General features: G+C 49.9%; 1 protein-coding gene across 1 annotated transcript; it reads left to right on the top strand.

Annotated features, from left to right (window-relative positions):
• The first annotated feature begins 4,779 nt into the window (after positions 1-4,779).
• PDCD2L (programmed cell death 2 like) lies at positions 4,780-17,670 on the top strand. Its single transcript, XM_056136426.1, has 7 exons — positions 4,780-4,908; positions 5,004-5,161; positions 5,449-5,509; positions 7,978-8,348; positions 10,378-10,488; positions 11,293-11,441; positions 17,487-17,670. The coding sequence occupies exons 1-7, from the start codon at positions 4,801-4,803 to the stop codon at positions 17,615-17,617; spliced, it is 1,089 nt and encodes a 362-aa protein (XP_055992401.1). The 5' UTR covers positions 4,780-4,800; the 3' UTR covers positions 17,618-17,670.
• The last annotated feature ends 262 nt before the right edge of the window (positions 17,671-17,932 follow it).

Raw genomic sequence — 17,932 nt, 5'->3', positions numbered from 1 at the left:
GATTGGGGGACCTGGGGGGAGCGGTCACCTTCAGTGACGTGGTGCCATGATAAGGGGAGCAAGTCTGCAGTCCTGGATAGTCCCCTGAAGGGAGAGAGGGGGAAGGAACGTGTCTGTGCGCACGTTCCCCGATCAAATCCCTCCACCCTTTGTATTGCATTTGACTGACCTGAGTTTGATCCCCAACACCACATATTCTCTGAATTCGCCAGAATTGATCCTGGAGTGCAGAGTCAAGTGTAAAAACACTGAGTACTATCCGGTGTGGCCCCCAGAAACAACAAAAAAAATATCTCCAGGTTAGAGAGGAAGTACAGTGGGAAAGGTGCTTTCTTTGCACGCAGCTAACCCGGATTCAATTCCCAGTACCCCACGTGGTTCCCCAAGCTCACCAGGACTGATCCCTTAGTGCAGCACCAGGAGTAAGCCCTGAGCACTGCTGGGTGTGGTAAAAAAAAATAAGTTGTGGGGGCCAGAGAGATAGTATAGCAGGTAGGGCGCTTGCTTTGCACACAGCCGACCCAGGTTCAATCCCCAGCACCCCATATGGTCCCCAGAGCCCTTGCAGAATGACCCTTGAGTGCAGAGCCAGGAGGAAGCCCTGAGCACCTCTGGGTGTGGCCCAAAACCAGAAAAAAAACCCACAACTTTTTAAAAATTAAATTCTCTATTTTCTTTTAAGCACTGTGACTTTGGAGGAATTATATATTCTCTATTCACTAGGTGGGTCAACAGGCCAGAGGGACTGTACAGGGGTTAAGGTGCTTGCCTTGCATGTAACCGTCCCTAGTTCAATCCTCAGCACCCCATGTGGTCCCCGGAACCCTGTCAGCAGTGATCCCTGATCTCAGAGGCAGATGTAAGCCTTGAATATTGCCAGCTGTGGCCCCAAAACAAAAAAATAACTGTGTCTGGGTCCCAGCAGCAAATTAGCCACCTTCTAGGCATGCCACTGAGGTCATGGACCCGTTCTGCATGCATCAAGCACTGTCCCAGTGGCACTATTTGGGGTTCCTGATGCGCAACAGAACTTGGATCTGAAGGACACGACCGAGGAGTGTCATCATGACACCTGGGATGGGTGAGAGCCAGGATGGTGTCCACCCGCTTGGACATTTGCTTGCACACAGTTGAATCTCTGAGCACCATTGAGGGAAAGGGAGGTGGGAGTGAAAGTATTTTATAAAGTCCATGGAGCGGAGTGGGCGGAGAAATGCACACAGCTGACCCTTGTTTGATCTCAGCACTTGGCGGCATATGAGGTGCCTTGGAAGTAAGCCCTGAGTATTAGCACCACTGGGTGTGGCCCAAAGTCCCCAAATACTAATGCTACTAAACTGCATCTGGAACACAGACATAGTACAGGGGTTAAGACACATGACCAATCCTGATGTGATCCCCTCGATGGACCACCAGGAGGGATTTTTGAGTACTGCTGACTGTGGGCCCCCAAAAACCAGCGGGGGGTGCTGAAACAATAGCATAGCGTGTAGGGTGTTTTCCTTGCACACGACCAATCCGGGTTCGAGTCCCAGCATCCCATATGGTCTCTCCCCACGCCCCCCCCCCTCGCCCTCCTCCCCCCAAGCACCGCCAGGAGTAATTCCTGAGTGCAGAGCCAGGAGTAACTCCTGTGCATTGCCCGGTGTGATCCAAAAAAAAAAAAAAAAAAAAAAACCGGGGAGGAGAAAGGAGAAAGGCATGTTTCCTGTGAATGTCATCAAGGATATCTGCTGCCCTCTCCTGGCCAATCTAGAGTCTGTCTTCTCATGACGGAGGCAAAGAAACGCGTTTTAGGGCTGGAGACTTGGTACAATAAACAGGTAGGCAGCCAGCTTCCATCTCTGGCACTCCATATGGTCCTCAGTTTCCCAGGAGTGATCCCTGAGCATAGAGCTAGGAGTAACTCCTGAGAACTGCCAGGTATAGCGCGTTCGTGCACATGCGCGCAGGCGCGCACACTCATGGGGCCCTTGGTAGTGCTGGAGTGGGGGCTCCTCCTGGCTCCATACGGGATACTCCGACAGGGCTGAGAGGAATCACTTGAACTCCTGCAAACTGAACTATATCCCTGAATGAAAAAAAAATTTTTTTGGTTTTTGGAGGTTGGGGACCCCATGTGGCTGCGGGTGCGGGGGTGCACACCCAGTAGTGTTTGCCGGAGTGGGGGCACACCCAGTAGTGTTTGAACTGCTCCCAGCTTGGTCAGGGTTGTTCTGGGGACTATGCAGTACCAGGGATCAAACTTGGGTCTCATACATGCAAAACATGCACTCAAGCCCATTTGTCATCTTATTGACCCTAAAACTTTTGTTGGGAGGGGATGTTTTTCTAGGAAAGCTAGAGAATGTTCCCCACTTGATGTTTGTAGGTCACCATCAGTGATGCTGAAGGTACTATGTATACCATGCCTAACTGAACCCAAGTCTGTGTTCCAGCCCTTTCGAACATAGCCCTTTCTGGTCCCAAATCTTGAAAATTCTTTAAAATTCATTCCCAGGGTCTGCAGTGATTGTACAATGATCACAGATAGTACAGCAGGTAGGGCACTTGTCTTGCATGTGGCTGACTTTTGGCTCATTCCCCAGTGTCCCATATGATCCCCTGAGCACTGCCTGGAGTGATCCCTGAGCACAGAGTGAGGATTAAACCCTGAGCACTGCGATTGTGGTTCAAAAACTACAACAAAATAATAAAACTCATTCTCAGTAATAGATATGCATACTGCAATCACATTTTGATTGAGAGAAATTTTGACAGCCAAAGGAACAGCACAGGAGCTTAGAGTATCCGCCGAAGCTTGTATGTACGGTCATGAGTTCAAATCCTAATGAATCACAGGCACCCAGCATGCACCTTGGCAGCTCTGCTGTCCTAGGGCAAAAGTGACATTCAGGTGTGCATGAGCACCTCAGGCAGTGTCATTCCTGACAAGCACCATGGCTGAAATGTGCCAGCCCCATGAGCAAGAAACACAAGCTCTCATGAGAATGCTTTTTGGTGGTTGTTTATTTGTTCGTTTGTTTTTTGGGGGGCAAACCCAGGAGTGCTCATTGATTACTCCTGGTTCTGCATTCAGAAATTACGCCTGGCAGTGCATGAAGGACCATTATGGGATACCGTATATCAACTCTAGGTATGAGCTTCACAGCACCAGTCTATCAACTAAGAGTTGGAACCTGATGCGAGCACCACAGCTGAGCGTGCAAGGCTCCACAACCTGATGTGCAGCCCTAGACAAGCACTACTGCCAGGCATGTGTCTGCATCTGTTCATCACAACAGCAAACCACACTGGGCAGGACAGGGGGGAATGATCTAGATAAATCAAAAACAGGAGCATAGTCCAATAGGTAGCATCATGAGGGAAATAGACACGATTGCAGAGATCAAAGTAATTGTTGAAGGTTATTTTACTTTATTTAATATGAATAATAAGGGGCTGGAGAGATAGTACAGAGGGCAGGGCACTTGTCTTGTATGCAGCCAACCCTGGTTAGGTCCCCGGGACCTCCTCATATGGTCCTGCATATGGTCCCACAGTCCTCACCAGAGTGATCCCTGAGTGCAGAGCCAGGGATAAGTCCAGAGCACCACTGGGCGTAACACAAAGAGAAATTTGTGTGTGTGTGCGTGTGTGTGTGTGTGTGTGTGAGAGAGAGAGAGAGAGAGAGATTTGTTTATTAGGGTTTGAAGGTTTATTTTGTTTGTTTGAGCAGAGCTCAGGGGTTACTACTGGCTCTGCACTTAGGAGTCACTCCTGGCACATTGAGGAATCATATGGAATGGTGGGGATCGAACCCTTATTAGCCAAGTACAATGCACATATTCTACCAGCTATACTATCACTAGGCCCAGAATGATAAGAATTTGGAAGTTTGTTGTTTCCTTTTTGGGGGTGGTGGAAAGGCAGTGCTCAGGGGACCTGAGGCCCCTCCCAATGATTCTTGGCTTGGTCAATTGGGCTAATGATTCAGTGCTAATGCCTGAGGATGCATTGCTACAAAGGCCCTAAGCTGATAGGCACCAAAAAGGATACTCCATCAGTGCTCAGGGGACTCAAAGTCAACAGCGAACAGTGCTCAGGGGACTCCAGGGCGGTACCGGGAATGCTCAGAGTACAAAGTAGTGCCAAGAATTGAATCAGGGTTGGCTATACCACACACACATCTTAAGCCTTGTGCTCTTCTTGGGCTAGTTTATTTCTTGTAGCAATTAAAAAATAAACCCTTGAGCTTGCAAGTATCTACTACATCACTGTGTCACATTACTCCTGGTAAAGGTGCTCCAGGGACCATATATGTGTGTGGTGGAGGGTGGGGGGAGAAAGAGGGGTCAGGGATAGAATCCCAGTTAGTCTCATGCAAGGCAAGTGCCCTAGGCGCTTCAGCCCCGGGTGAACCAGGCTGCACATCAGGTTCTTTTCCTTAATAAGAATAGTATCTCCTTTATTTCTGGTTAGTTTTCTTTTTTCATCACACCCCATGTAAACGCTGGGACTTTGCCAGGGCTAGGGGGCTGGGAGGGTATTCCCCGTGCAAAGCCTTCACTCCCATCTTTGGCACGCGCTTGACAAGACAGATGGTGCGTGCTCCAGGTATCAGTGCGTTAAAAGGCCTCTAGGTTCCCGGAGCGTTACCCACCCACCCGCGTAGGAGCTGCATTCTGCACAAACCACGGGCCTCGTCCTCAAGCGCATGGTTTAAGGGAGGGAGGGGCGGGAGAATCCGTCCGGGCAGCGATGCGCATGCGCCGTGCCCTCCCGGCCGCCGTAGTCGGGCTCGTCACGTGGCCGTCCGTCATGGCGGCCCCTCGGACGCCGGTGCTGCTGGGGCTCCGCGATGCCGCCGTGCCGGGCCGCCCCACGGGGCCGAGCGCCTGGACGGCAAGCAAACTGGGCGGCGTTCCGGTGAGGTGTCGAGAGGGTGGGGAGCCGGGCTTGGCGGTGCGGGTGGGGGAGTGGGACGAGCCGAGCGGGGCTGTGACGGCCGCGCCTCCCCGCAGGACGCCCTGCCCGCCGTGGGCGCGCCCAGGCCCGAGTGTGCGGCGTGCGGGCAGCCGCTGGCCCTGGTCGTGCAGGTGTACTGCCCGCTGGAGGGCTCCCCGTTTCATCGGCTGCTGCACGTGTTCGCGTGTGCCCGTGCCGGCTGCGGGGCGCGCAGGTAGGCGGGGAGCTGCCCCACCCCACCCCCCGGGATATTACACCGAGTGGGCAGAGGGGGGAGCCCCGGGCGCGCGGGAATGGGTGGGGACGGGTCTGGAGCCCCCACGGCCCTTTGTCTTTTTCTTGGGTCATACCCAGCGATGCACAGGGGTTACTCCTGGCTCTGCACTCAGGAAATCACTCCTGGCAGTGCTCAGGGGACCCTATGGAATGCCGGGAATCGAACCCGGGTCGGCCGCGTGCAAGACAAACGCTCTTTGCTATGCTTTGTCTCTGACCCTGAAGCTGGAAGGTGTTCCGCTCCCAGAGCCTGCCGGTGCGAGAGAAGGCGGCGCGGGACCCGCAGGTAACGCGGCTGGGTGTTTTTGAATCAGGCTCTCGATTCAGACTTCTAGGGGGAAGCAAGGCACACCCAAGCGGTGCTGGGTGCTGGGGCGGGCGGGGAAGGCCGTGTGGTGTTGGGGTCACACTGGGGCTCTGGCTGAAGCCCTTTTAAAAGGTCCCGCCTGGAAGACAAACTTGAAGCCGCGTTCAAGTGGATTTGCCCGTCTCCCAGTCACGGAATGCAGTTTCCACCAAGGTTTTGGAGATTTTAGTCTACCTGAAGGTCTATGAGGCACACATCTTATCGATATAATATGTATTTTTTGTTATTGTTTGTCTGGGAGCAGGGGTCACACCCGACTGTGCTCAGGGCTTATTCTGCACTCAGAGATCACTCTTGGAGGAGATCAGGGGAACCTTATGGGGTGCAGGAAATGGAACCCAGGTCGCCTGCTGCAAGGCAAGCACCCTACCCACTGTACTATTGCTTGAACCCTTTACCTCCTCTTTTCTTTTTTTCTTTTTTCCCTGCTTTTTGGGTCACACCCGCTGAGGCTCAGGGGTTGATTACTTGTGACTCTGCACTCAGGAATCACTACTGGCAGTGCTCGGAACCCAGGTCCCCGCATGCAAGGCAAACACTCTACCCAGTGTGCTATTGCTCCGGCTCCTACCTCTTATTTTTAACTGGGAAAAAGTTTGGGTGTATCTTCTACATATATTCTACGTATACTCGTATTTGAATTTATGGTAAGTACACGTACTGGGATATGGATGTAACATACTTTAGATATAAAGTCTGAGTTTACTGAATCACAAATTCAGATATAGTATAGCAGGTGCAGTACAGTAAGCCCTAATCTAGCACTTAGACTACCCAGGTTCAATCACCGGCATCCCACATTGTCCCCTAAGCACCACCAGAAGTAATTTCTGAGTGCAGAGCCAGGAGTAACCAACTGAGCATGGCTGGGTGAGGCCCCCCCCCCCGCACCGCTCCCCCAAAAAACAAGAAAACCCAAATTCAGGTAGATTGATAGCTACAGAGGGGCTGGAGCGATAGCACAGCGGGTAGGGCATTTGCCTTGCACACGGCTGACCCGGATTCGATCCCCAGCATCCCATACGGTCCCCTGAGCACTGCCAAGAGTAATTCCTGAGTGCAAAGCCTGGAGTAACCCCTGTGCATTGCCAGGTGTGACCCAAAAAGCAGGGAAAGGAGAAAAAAATGATTGGTAGCTACAGAATACAATTCCATCAGGACTTAAATCCTGACTCTGTGCCTAGGGATCACTCCTGGCAGGGCTCAGGGGACCATATGTGGTGTCAGGGATCAAACCCAGGTCATCTGGGTGCAAGGCAAGGACTTTACTTCCTATACTATCTCCTCAGCCTCCTACTCTGAATTTATATTCTGTTCTCGATGGCCAGGAATGATGGAGATAGGTCTGCCTATCTTCATCAGGGTTCAGTGGTAAATAAAGCACCTTCTTTTTTATTATTTATTTGCTTTTGAGGTCACACTTGGCAATGCTTAGGGGTTACTCCTGGCTCTGCACTCAGGAATTACACTCAGCAGTGCTCAGGGGACAATATGGGATATTGGGGATTGAACCCAGGTTGGCCACGTGCAAGACAAATGCCCTGCCTGCTGTACTATCACTCTGACACCAGCACCTTCTCATTTTGTTTTTGGACCAGAAAGACTTAGAATTACATTTTTACTAATTTATTGGGTTGACTGGCTGGGGTACTTACAGGGTTGATTTTCATAAGCACAACTGAGCGCTAGAGAGATAGTTCCGAGCTTAAGGTACTTTCCGAGTGTGTGACCGACCCAGGTTTGATCGCCTGCACCACATATAGCGCCTGGGTACAGAACCAAGAATAGGCCCTTGGTATAGCTGGGTATGCCCCCTACCCCAACAGCAAACCAGAAAAACAGCTAAGAGTTGGCTGAGCTCTGAGCTTCTCTTCCCTTGCCCTGCAGTCAGGAAATTGAGTGGCTGTCGAGAAACACTAAGCTATCAGAACTGTGACTCCAGAGCATGGCTCTGTCCCCATCTATAGACTGTTCATGGTCTCTGTCACTTTTATGTCTTTAAGTCTGTGCTTCTCTCTCAGATGGCCTGATTAGCAGACTCCTGATCCTATCTCGAACCCTAACTGCGAAATAGTCTGGGAAAAACACCTCACTCCTGCCCATTTCTGCAAAACATGGCAGCACAGTTGAAATTGTTTGGAACGGATGGTTGAAGAAGAATTCATACTTTATTTGCCACACAGCCTCCCAAGAGAGTATCTGTCACCTCCAACATGCTTTTGAGAAAATTGGGTGCAGGAAGTTGAATTCGAATGTGCCAGAGGGGAAGAAGGGGCTGATGTGAAGGCTCCCTCGGGAAGATGGAGGGATGGGTGGCCAAAGCCACGGGATGGAGGAGACACCTCGGTGCGTTTGCACTTCAGTCACCGGTGTCGTTCCCGAAACAGGAAAAGGGCCTTGCAGCTGTGGACTGGTGCGACGGTGCGGATGACTGGGGAAGTGACAGTGAGGAGGCGTCTCCGTCCCAGCTCACTGTGGGTTCTGGAAGTGTTTCCAATGGTGCCAGAGACGTAGACTGGACTGGTCAGCTTCAGCACCTCCGCCTGCACGATCCTGCCCCTGAGGCTGCTCTTCCCGCTGCCTCTCACGGGGAGAGGAAGGTCTTGCCTTCCACAGAGCCACAGTTCCTGCCCTACTACATCGGTGTGGTAGATGAGGATGATTACAGAGACTTGGGCGCTCTAGATCATGCTCACAGTCTTCTGCGGGAGTATCAGCGGAGAGAAGGGATTGACATGGAAGAGCTGCTTTCCCAGAGGTGAGGAGGGGTATTGCCGATGTGATCAGGAAGGCTCCCTTGGAGGAAGCTTTCCGGGAGTAATTTTAACAACAACAAACAACAAAAACAAAAGATGAGAGAGAAGAAAGAAAAGGAGACTATAAGGTTATTTTAGCTACAAACCTTAGGAACAGATTATTCCTTTAGATCAGGGTTTATTAAGCTTTTTTACCACTTGTTGGGCCAAGAGATAGACAGGGCTTTAAGGAGTTAAGACCCCACTTTTGTGCAGTTGACCCCTCCTCCATTTTTTTTCTTTTTCTGAGCACACTCTGTAGTGCACAGGGCATAGGCCTGGCTCTGCACTCAAGAATCACTACTGGCAGCCTTAAGGGATCATATGGGATGCTGGGGACGGAACCACTGGTCTGCCACTTGGAAAGCAAGTGCCTTACCTACTGTGCTATATCTCCGGCCCCATAGCTGACCTCATTTGAGCTCCACACTGCTGATGGTAGGCCAATCCCTGCAACCCATCCACCAAAAATGCCTTTCTCTGCTCACCTTTTATGAAAGGCGTCACGATCAAGCATTGCAGAAATACTTTCAAGTCATTACACATTTGATTTTTAATTAAAATTTGGTCATTGGGTGTTCGTTGTTGCAGCCCCTGCGGTCAGTTACATGGCCCCATGGGGTTTCGAGATGCAATTCAGAAATGATGTTTGGCTTTAGGGAATGAACAGGGACTGGGGATGTGGCTCAGCAGTAAAGCACTTGCTTTCCTGCTCGTACTCAGGGATCCCACCCTGGCAGTGATTACGGAACTATATGGGATGCTGGGGATCGAACCCGGTCAGTCTCATGCAAGACGAGCACCTTCCCCACTGGACTGTCTCTTAAGCTCCAACAATAACAGGTTTTGAAAGACTTCATGGGGCTGGAGCGATAGCAAAGCGTTTACCTTGCACGCGGCCTACCCGGGTTTGATTCCCAGCATCCTATATGGTCTCCCAAGCACCCCCAGGAGTAATTCCTGAATGCAGAGCCAGGAGTAAGCCCTGAGCATCGCCGGGTGTGACCCAAAAAGCAAAAAAATAAATAAGAGACTTCATAAATTATTGTTTCAAAAGAAGAGAAAGTCTTTGTGTTTTGAGTGGAACACGCACACAACCTAGGTCTGTGGTCAGGGATACAATGACCAATGACTTTAAAGCACAAAATTGGCGCTGGAGAGATAGTCTGGGGGTTAAGGCGCTTGCCTTGCAGGTAGCAGGCTCCACTTTGCTTCCCAGAACCATGTATGGTTCCCCAAACACCTCCAGGAGTGATCCCTGAGCCAGGAGTAACAAAACAACCCTCACAAATTTGGTTTTGTTTTTGTTTTTTGGGGCCATATCCAGTGGTTCTCAGGGCTTCCTGGCTCTGTGCTCAGATATTCCTGGCAGTGTTTGAGGGACCATATGAGATGCTGGGAGTCAAAGTAGGGTCAGTTACATACAAGGCAAGTGCCTTGACCCCTCTGTACTGTCTCTGACCGTGTTTTCATTTTGGGAGATATCTTCATTCACCCTTGGGGCAACTCCTCTAATTCTTTGCTCTGGGACCGTGAGTGTTGGGGATTGAACTGCATGTAAGCAAGTATATCAATCCCTGTGCTATTTCTCTGACCCCTAAATTGCAAGTATTACCTCTGGTCGAAATGGCTGTGGAGGGAGCCAGAGAGACAGTACAGCATATAAGGATGTGACTGTTACAGGTTTGATCGCCGGTACCCTATAGGTCCTCTGAATCCCGCCAGGAGTAAGCCTTAAGCACTGCTGGGTGTGCCCCTGCCCCTTTCCCAAAAAAAAGAAAAAGTGAATGACTGTGGAGTAGGACTTGAGAGAAGGGAGGGGCAGGGCATTACTGATAGGCTTTATAAGATGTGAGTATGTTTTAATATTTGAATTGCATGCTTATGTTACTTGGATCTTTTGAAGGAAATTGTTTGCTCTTCTAATAAATATGTAAATAAATATGTAACTCTTTGGCTAGAGGCAATGAAAAAGCGTTTTCTGCTTCTCAGTTTTTCTAGTAAAGATAATGAAAAATATGAGAAGACCACAGTTAAAAGTGGAGACAAGATATTTTATAAATTCATGAAGAGAATTTCTGTCTGTCAGGAGCAGATTTTAAGGTAAAGGGGTCCTGCTCATTTTTTGGCGTTTTGCTTCTTTGTTTGGGACAGTCCTGGGAGATGAACCCTCACATGCACAAGACAGTTCCTCTGCCGCTGAGTCACAGCCAGCCCTAATTGATCGTGAGAGTAATACATGAAGTTGGGACACGGGGAAATAATAGCAAGATACAGCTGAGTCCACGGCATTCCCCAAACCATTGTTCAGATATTAGTTTATTTATTTATTGCTTTTTGGGCTACCCCCTGTGATGCTCAGGGTTTACTCCCAGCTCTGTACTCAGGAATCAGTCCTGGCAGTGCTCGGGGGATATGGGATGCTGGAAATCGAACCCAGGTTGGCTGTGTGCAGGGCAAAGGCCTGCCCTGCTGTACTATCACTCCAGCCCCATTGTTCAGATTTTAGTATATCATATGCACCTATTTTTGTGTTTGTGTATCTGGATGCTGGTATAAATATTGTGTGTGTATCTATGTGTGTGTATATATATGTATATGTGTGTATATATGTGTATATACACTATATATGTGTATATATGTAGGTTTTTTTTTTAAATGTATATGGGAAGGGGCTGGAGCAATAGCACAGCGGGTAGGGCATTTGCCTTGCACGCAGCCGACCCGGGTTCGATTCCCAGCATCCCATATGGTCCCCTGAGCAACGCCAGGCATAATTCCTGAGTGCAGAGCCCGGAGTAACCCCTGAGCATCGCCAGGTGTGACCCAAAACGTAAAAAAAAAAAAAATGTATATGGGGGCTGGGTGGTACAGCTCTGACCGAGGGCTCTTTGTCCTGGACCCTAGGTATTCCTGGAGTGGAGAACCTCTGTTTCTGACGTGCCCTCCCTCAGTTGTCTCTGACCTTCCTGCCTGCAGCCACTGTGGGGGTCAAAGGACATTTGAGTTCCAGCTTATGCCTGCCCTGGTCAGCGTACTCAGCGGTGCTCACTCAGGTAACTCGCCCTTTACTAGCTTGAGTTTGCCTATTCCTGGCACTCATTTAGTAGAGCTTCTTTACATTTCTGTTCACTATGAAACAAAGTTGGGGTCTCTGGATGTGACTGAGGTAGTCAGTAGAGCACCTGTGAGGTTCTGGGTTCAGTCCACACAACTGCGTGAGCCCCAGAGTCGAATTGAGTCCCTGAGCACTGTTGGGACTGAGGGACTGACGCCCCCTCCAACCCCCACCATTTGACCCCCCCGCAGTAGTGACAAAAACAAAAGCAAAAGACAGATTTAGGAACTAAAATTATTTTAAGGAAACTTATGTCAGAATTGAAATTATTTCAAGAAAACACTGTCAATATAAGTACTAATACCATTTTGGTTGATTTAAGGCCACAGTTTTTTTCTTCATTTCTTATAATTTTGTTTATTGAATCACTGTGAGAGCAGTTACAAAGCTTTTGGGTCTAAGTCTCGGTCGTAGAATGAAACACCCGTATCTTCACCAGTGCCCATTCTCCACCAACAAAAACCCCAGTATACCCCCATTCCACACCCTCCCCCTACCTGTGGGGCAGATGACCTCCACATTACTCTCTCTCTACTTTGATCAAATTCAATATTTTGACACCAGACCTACCATTATTATTTGGAATTTTACCCCAACACTCAGATCTGCTGAAAAGGCAATGGTAGACAATTTGTTTTCTATTTCTGGTTATGAATAACATCTGATGTCACACGGCTGCAGTAGTGGCTGCGTGATTTTGAAATTCCAAATTTTTAACAATTGAATCTAGAGGGATTTCTGCCAAAACCTGCTGGGTTCTGAGATTTGTTCCTGAGTCACTGGGATCATGGCCGTTAAGCAGCTTGATCAGGAGCCAGAGAGGCTGTTTGTGCAGTCCCCGTATTTCTGCTTTTGGGATCACAGCCAGAGGTACCTGGAAGCTTCTCCCAGCTCCATGCTCAGGGCTTGCTCATGAAGGTACTTGGGGGACTGCGTGTTGCTCGGGTCCAACCTGGCCTCCTGCAAAGCATGTGTTCAGCCTCTCGGACTGTTGCTCTGCTTCTGTCTTACATTTATGCAGTCAAGATTGTCCTTGGTTTTTTAGCTAGTATTTTTGTTAGTACACCAATTCTTTTTTTTTTTTTTTTTTTTTTTTTTGCTTTTTGGGTCACACCTGGCAATGCTCAGGGGTTACTCCTGGCTTTGCACTCAGGAATCACTCCTGGTGGTGCTCAGGGAACCATATGGGATGCTGGGAATCAAACTCGAGTTGACCGCATGCAAGGCAAATGCCCTATCTGCTGTGCTATCACTCCAGCCCCCACTACACCAATTCTTTAAGTCCTTTGTTTGGGATGGTGAAGGGGGCTGTCATACCAGCAGTGCTCAAGGGTCAGCTCTGTGCTTGGGGGTCTTTTCTCGTGGTGCTTAGTGATCATATGGTACAAAGCATGCCCTTGGCCTGTTGAATTTCTTCAGGCCACTCTTTGTATTTTGAGATCTTCGTACTTTACTTTTTGCTAAGGGTTTTGGTGACCACGTCTAGTGGTGTCCAGGGGCCATTCTGGGTGCTGTGCTCAGGACTAACTCCTGGCAGTACTGATGCTGGGGATGCGAACTGGGCTCAGCCAGATGCACGGCAAGCACCTTAGGCCCCCGTGCTCTCTCTCCAGCCAGCAATAGCTCTTCTGCGTCTTCCTTATTTACATCAAATTCCCTTTTTTTTTCCTTTAGTGTTTTTGTTTGGTATTTAGTTTGTACAGTGTAAAAGCTTCTGGAATTCTAAGGCTAGAGAGATAGTACAGGGATTAAGGTGTTTGTCTTGGAAATGGTTAAAACAGATTCAGTCCCTGGCACTACATATGGTCCCCCTGAGTAGTGCTAGGGGTTACTCCTAGGCATAGAACCTGAGGAGCACCAGGCGTGGCTCCTCCCCCCCAATAAAAAAGTTAATTTTTGTGTGTGTGTGTCTGTGTGTGGTTTCTTTTATCCTTAAGAAAGTTCGGAGGTTGAGGGGGTGGGGGCCACACCTGGCAGTACTCAGGGCTTACTTCTGGCTCTGTGCTCAGGGATCATCACTCCTGACGGGCTTGGTGGAACTTAGTCAGTGGTATGGATTGAATCTGGGCTGGGTATCTGCCTTACCCACTGTCCTATCTCTCTGGCCCCATTTTTGTTTTTGATTTTGTTGTTGTTGTTTGGGTTTTTGCTTTTATTTTTGTTCGGAGAGGGGGAGGGTTTGGCTTTTTTGGGTCACACCAGGCAATGCTCAGGGGTTTCTCTGGGCTCTGCACTCAGGAATCACCCTGGCAGTGCTTGGGGGACTATATGGGATGCCAGGGATCCAACCTGGGTAGGCCCCATGCAAGGCAATTGCCTTCCCCACTGTGCTATCCCTCCAGCCCCTCTCTGGCCCTATATTTATTTCTCCAAAGCTTGTGGGGCACTGAAGAGATAGTACAGAGGTTAAGTCACTTGACTACCTTGCAGCCAACCCAATTGAACTTCCTAGTACCTAGACATCCAAGCGCCACCAGGGGAGACTCCTGAGCACAGAGCCAGGAGTAGGTGCTGAGCAATGCTGGGTGTGGCTTCCAAAGTAAACAAGCCAAAAAAGCTTCCTCATTCTCAAAAAATCTCCTTTGCCACCTTTTGGAGGAATTGTTTCAGGTATTCAACATCTTTGTGAGGGGCCAGGGTTGTAGGGTAAGAGGGGGTGTGCCGTTACCAGCGGCACTCAGGGCCTGCCTCTGCTTTTGACCCAGCTCTGTTCTCGGCACTTCCTTCCTCCGGGCCCGGGCACTGCCGGATCACACCCGGGGCCTTCAGCATACAAACCTTGCTCTGGCCACACCCAGAGCATGCGGGTATGTATCTCTACAGCTCTCAATATCTTCTGTGCAATCTTGATGAAGTCTTCTAGGGGCTGAAGAGTGAGCCTTGGAAGGATCCCTGAGCATAGCACCAGGAATAAGCGCTGAGCGCAGCAAGGTGTGGCTCCCACAAATCGGTTCCCTTGGTCAGGCTTTGTTTGGAGGAGCAGCCATGTTTTGTTTCTTGGTTTTTGGTCACACCTGGCAGAGCTCGGGTTAGTACTGGCTCTGCACTCAAGAATTACCCTGGAAGAGCTCGGGGGACAATATGGGATGCCAAAGATTGAACTGGAGGAGCAGCCATGACCCGGCCCTGGGCTGCCTCCTGAAGTTTCAGACCTCTTCCTCCAAAGTACTTTGTCTTGGACAGTTTTGACTTTTTATGAATTTCTGGGTTTGTGTGTATGTGTGTGTGTGTGTGTGTGTGTGTATGTGTGCGCGCGCATGAGCGTGCGTGATTTTGGTTTGTTTTGCTTTGTTTTGTTTGCAGCAGCAGTCTAGAGAAAGGGGTGGTTGGCCCTGAGCAGTACTTAGGGGTGACTCTGCTCTCTGTTCTGGCAGTGCTCAATGATTCATATGTGGTGCTGGGGATTGAACCGAGGTTGGCCACGTGCCAGGCAATTGCCTTACCTCTTGTGCTGCTCTTTTCCCTTCTGTTTTTTTAAGCTTTTTTGGGTCACACCCGGCGCTGCATAGGGATTACTCCTGGCTCTGCACTCAGGAATTAACTCCTGGCGGTGCTCGGGGGCCCATATGGGATACTGGGGATCGAACCTGGGGCAGCCGCGTGCAAGGCAAGTCCTCCCCACTGTGCTATCGCTCCAGCCCCCCTCCTGTGCTGGTTCTCTGACTTTCTCTTCTCATTTTGGAGGGGGCTTTTGGCGGTGCTGGGGATGGATGGAGTAGCCACTACTCCATCCAGTGCCTGAGGTTGCTCCCTGAAGTGCTTCTGGGACCCTGTAGCACTGGGAATCTGACCAGGGTTGACTGCAGGCGAGGTAGGTGCCTTAACCTCTGTACTTTATCTCTAGCCCTAAATTTTTTTTTGAAAAGCCAAAGAAACCAAGGTGCTCAGAGTTAAGTAGGGCATTTGTCTTGCACGCGGAGGACCCAGATTTGATCCCGACATCCCATGTGTTTCCCCCCAATCCTACCAGGAGTGAATCCCGAGTGCTGTGGGGAAGGAAGGGAGCAAACCCTGTTGACCGAGTCCCGGTGACTCCTGCTGTCCCTTGTGGACTGTCAGGATTTCACAAAGTCTCACTCTCCGTGCCCGGCCTCTGGGCTCCTTGCATTGCTAACTGAACGTGTGAATGCGTAGGGCTTGTTCCTGAGTCCTGGGGTTTGAAATAGCTTGAAATGATTTTCTCCCGTCATATAGTCTAGACCTGTGTTTCTTGGTCTTGTTCCAGCCATGCCGTGCCCTCTTCTGGCCTAGTTTCCTTCCTTTGGGCCTCCCAGTCCTACCTGTTGGCCCTGAGTCTTATGGCCACACCCCACCTCCTTTTACATGATTTTCACTTGTCATTTGGCCCCGCTTGAAAAATGCGAGTCTAGACCAGCATTTCCCAAAGCAGGTGATGATGCTTCATCTGCCCCTCAGGCCGGAATGATGCGGGTGGAAAACAGTATAGTCTGGGGTGATTTTGACAGATGCTAAGGTATATTTATAGGGTATTGATGAGTAATCTTTTTTTTTTTATTTTTCTAAAATGGGGACAGTTGGCTAAATAAGTTTGAGAACTTGTATAGTTGGAAAGGAGTCTTGTTGAGTTGTAAGTTCTATTGTGTTTTTTGGGGGGGGTGGAGGGGCATGTGCACATCCAGCTGTGCTCAGGGATCACTCCGACAAGTCCTCAAGGGGACCATGTGTAGTGCTGGGATGAATCCAGGTCAGCCGAGTGCAAGGCAGAAGCCTTACAATTGCATTCTCTCTCTGGTCCCTAGTTTTATTTTCTTTGATTATTTGCTTCTGGGTCACACCTGGCAAGGGTCAGGTTACTCCTGGCTCTGCACTCAGAAATCACTCCTGGCAGTGCTTAGGGGACCCTATGGGATGCCGGGAGTTGAACCCAGGTTGGCTGCATACAAGGCAAGTACCCTATCCACTCTAGCCCCACTTGGCCCCCCCCTTTTTTTTTTTTGGTTCTTTGGGTCACACCCGGCAATGCACAGGGGTCACTCCTGGCTCTGCGCTCAGGAATTACCCCTGGCAGTGCTCAGGGGACTATATGGGATGCTGGGAATCGAACCCGGGTCAGCTGCGTGCAAGGCAAACGCCCTACCCGCTGTGCTATCGCTCCAGCCCCTACTTGGCCCCTATTTTTAAAGTATATTTTCTTCCCTTTTTGGGGGGCTATGGGGGCACACCCGGTTGCTCAGGTCTTACTCCTGGCTCTGTGCTCAGGGATCATTTCTGGTGGACTTGGGGAACTATATAGGATGCTGGGGATTGAACCTGGGTCACCCACATGGAAGGCAAGTGCCCTACCCACTGAATTGTTGCTCTGGTACCTGTTTTAACGTATATTTTCAGGAGACTGGCGCAGTGGTACTGAAGGCAGGACATCTATTTTGCACATAGCCAAAATATATTCAATCCCCAGCATCCCTTTGTGGTACCCTGAGCACCACTAGGAATAATTCTGAGTGCAGAGCCAGGAGTATGGCACCATCAGGGGTCATTCCCGACCACTGCCAGGTGGGGCCCATCCAACAAACAAGCTCTGCTTTACAGGGAGTTTCAGCAGTGTCAGTGTGTGTTCTAAGTATCTACTAGAGAGTAGCTCTTTTTTCCCCCTCAGGGTAATCATCTGCTTTGTTTTGTTTGAGGCCTACCACCTAGTCTGTGCTCAGGGGCCTCTCCTGGAGGTTTGCGGGAACCAAGTGGTGTCAGGACTGAGCTGGGGCTTCCTAGATGCAAAACACGGTGCTCAGGCTGTTGAACTTGGCCAGGACCCTCACCACTGAGCCACAGCAGAGTTACTGTCACTATCATGGAGGGGGGATGTCTCTTGTTCCAGGTGATAGAGCTGGGATTGGAACCCAGACTGTCTTGGTCCAGAGTCTGAGCAGCACCCACTAAGCAGATTTGCAAAAAGTGCCTTGACTCACAGTACCATTGTCTTTGCTGAAATCTTGAATGTGGTTTTTTTTGTTTGTTTTTTCAGGTCTTTCTGTGGAATTCGGCACAGTTCTAATTTACACATGTGAGAAGAGTTGCTGGCCTCTAAACCACCAAACTCCTATGGAAGAATTTTGTGTTATGCAGGAAGACCCTGATGAAGTCTTATATAAGTAGTGCCATCCCCCTTATTTATATGAATTAAAATGTACTCTATTTGTGTGTGTTTACTTCATTTTGATGCTCAAGTGATTAACTCTTGTTTTAGTTACATACTGTCCTTTGTGGCTTTCTGACCCCTTTGCAGGGGAAATAGGGCCTCCTGCAGCGGGCGAGGGGCCCCTGCCATGTCCTGCCTTGCCTGTTCCATGGCTTATCTACACATGGAAATTGGGAAGCTCCTGTCTGGGGGGTGGGGAAGGGACACCTGCAGGGAGAGAAGCTGCAGAGCCTCCTGTTAGCCGGCCTCTGAGTCCAACTCTGCGCACAGCC

Source organism: Sorex fumeus, unplaced genomic scaffold (genome assembly GCF_029834395.1).
Source record: "Sorex fumeus unplaced genomic scaffold, SorFum_2.1 ptg000122l, whole genome shotgun sequence".
Classification (NCBI taxonomy): domain Eukaryota; kingdom Metazoa; phylum Chordata; class Mammalia; order Eulipotyphla; family Soricidae; genus Sorex; species Sorex fumeus.
This window is presented reverse-complemented; position numbering and strand designations above follow the sequence as displayed.

What these genes read in the sequence shown, in the direction of transcription:
- PDCD2L (XM_056136426.1), top strand. Translation starts at nt 4,801, where the DNA reads ATGGCGGCCCCTCGGACGCCGGTGCTGCTGGGGCTCCGCGATGCCGCC. An exon ending in GAAGAGCTGCTTTCCCAGAG is followed by an intron (nt 8,349 to 10,377) that starts GTGAGGAGGGGT and finishes TCTGCTTCTCAG; the next exon opens with TTTTTCTAGTAAAGATAATG. An exon ending in ACTCAGCGGTGCTCACTCAG is followed by an intron (nt 11,442 to 17,486) that starts GTAACTCGCCCT and finishes TTGTTTTTTCAG; the next exon opens with GTCTTTCTGTGGAATTCGGC.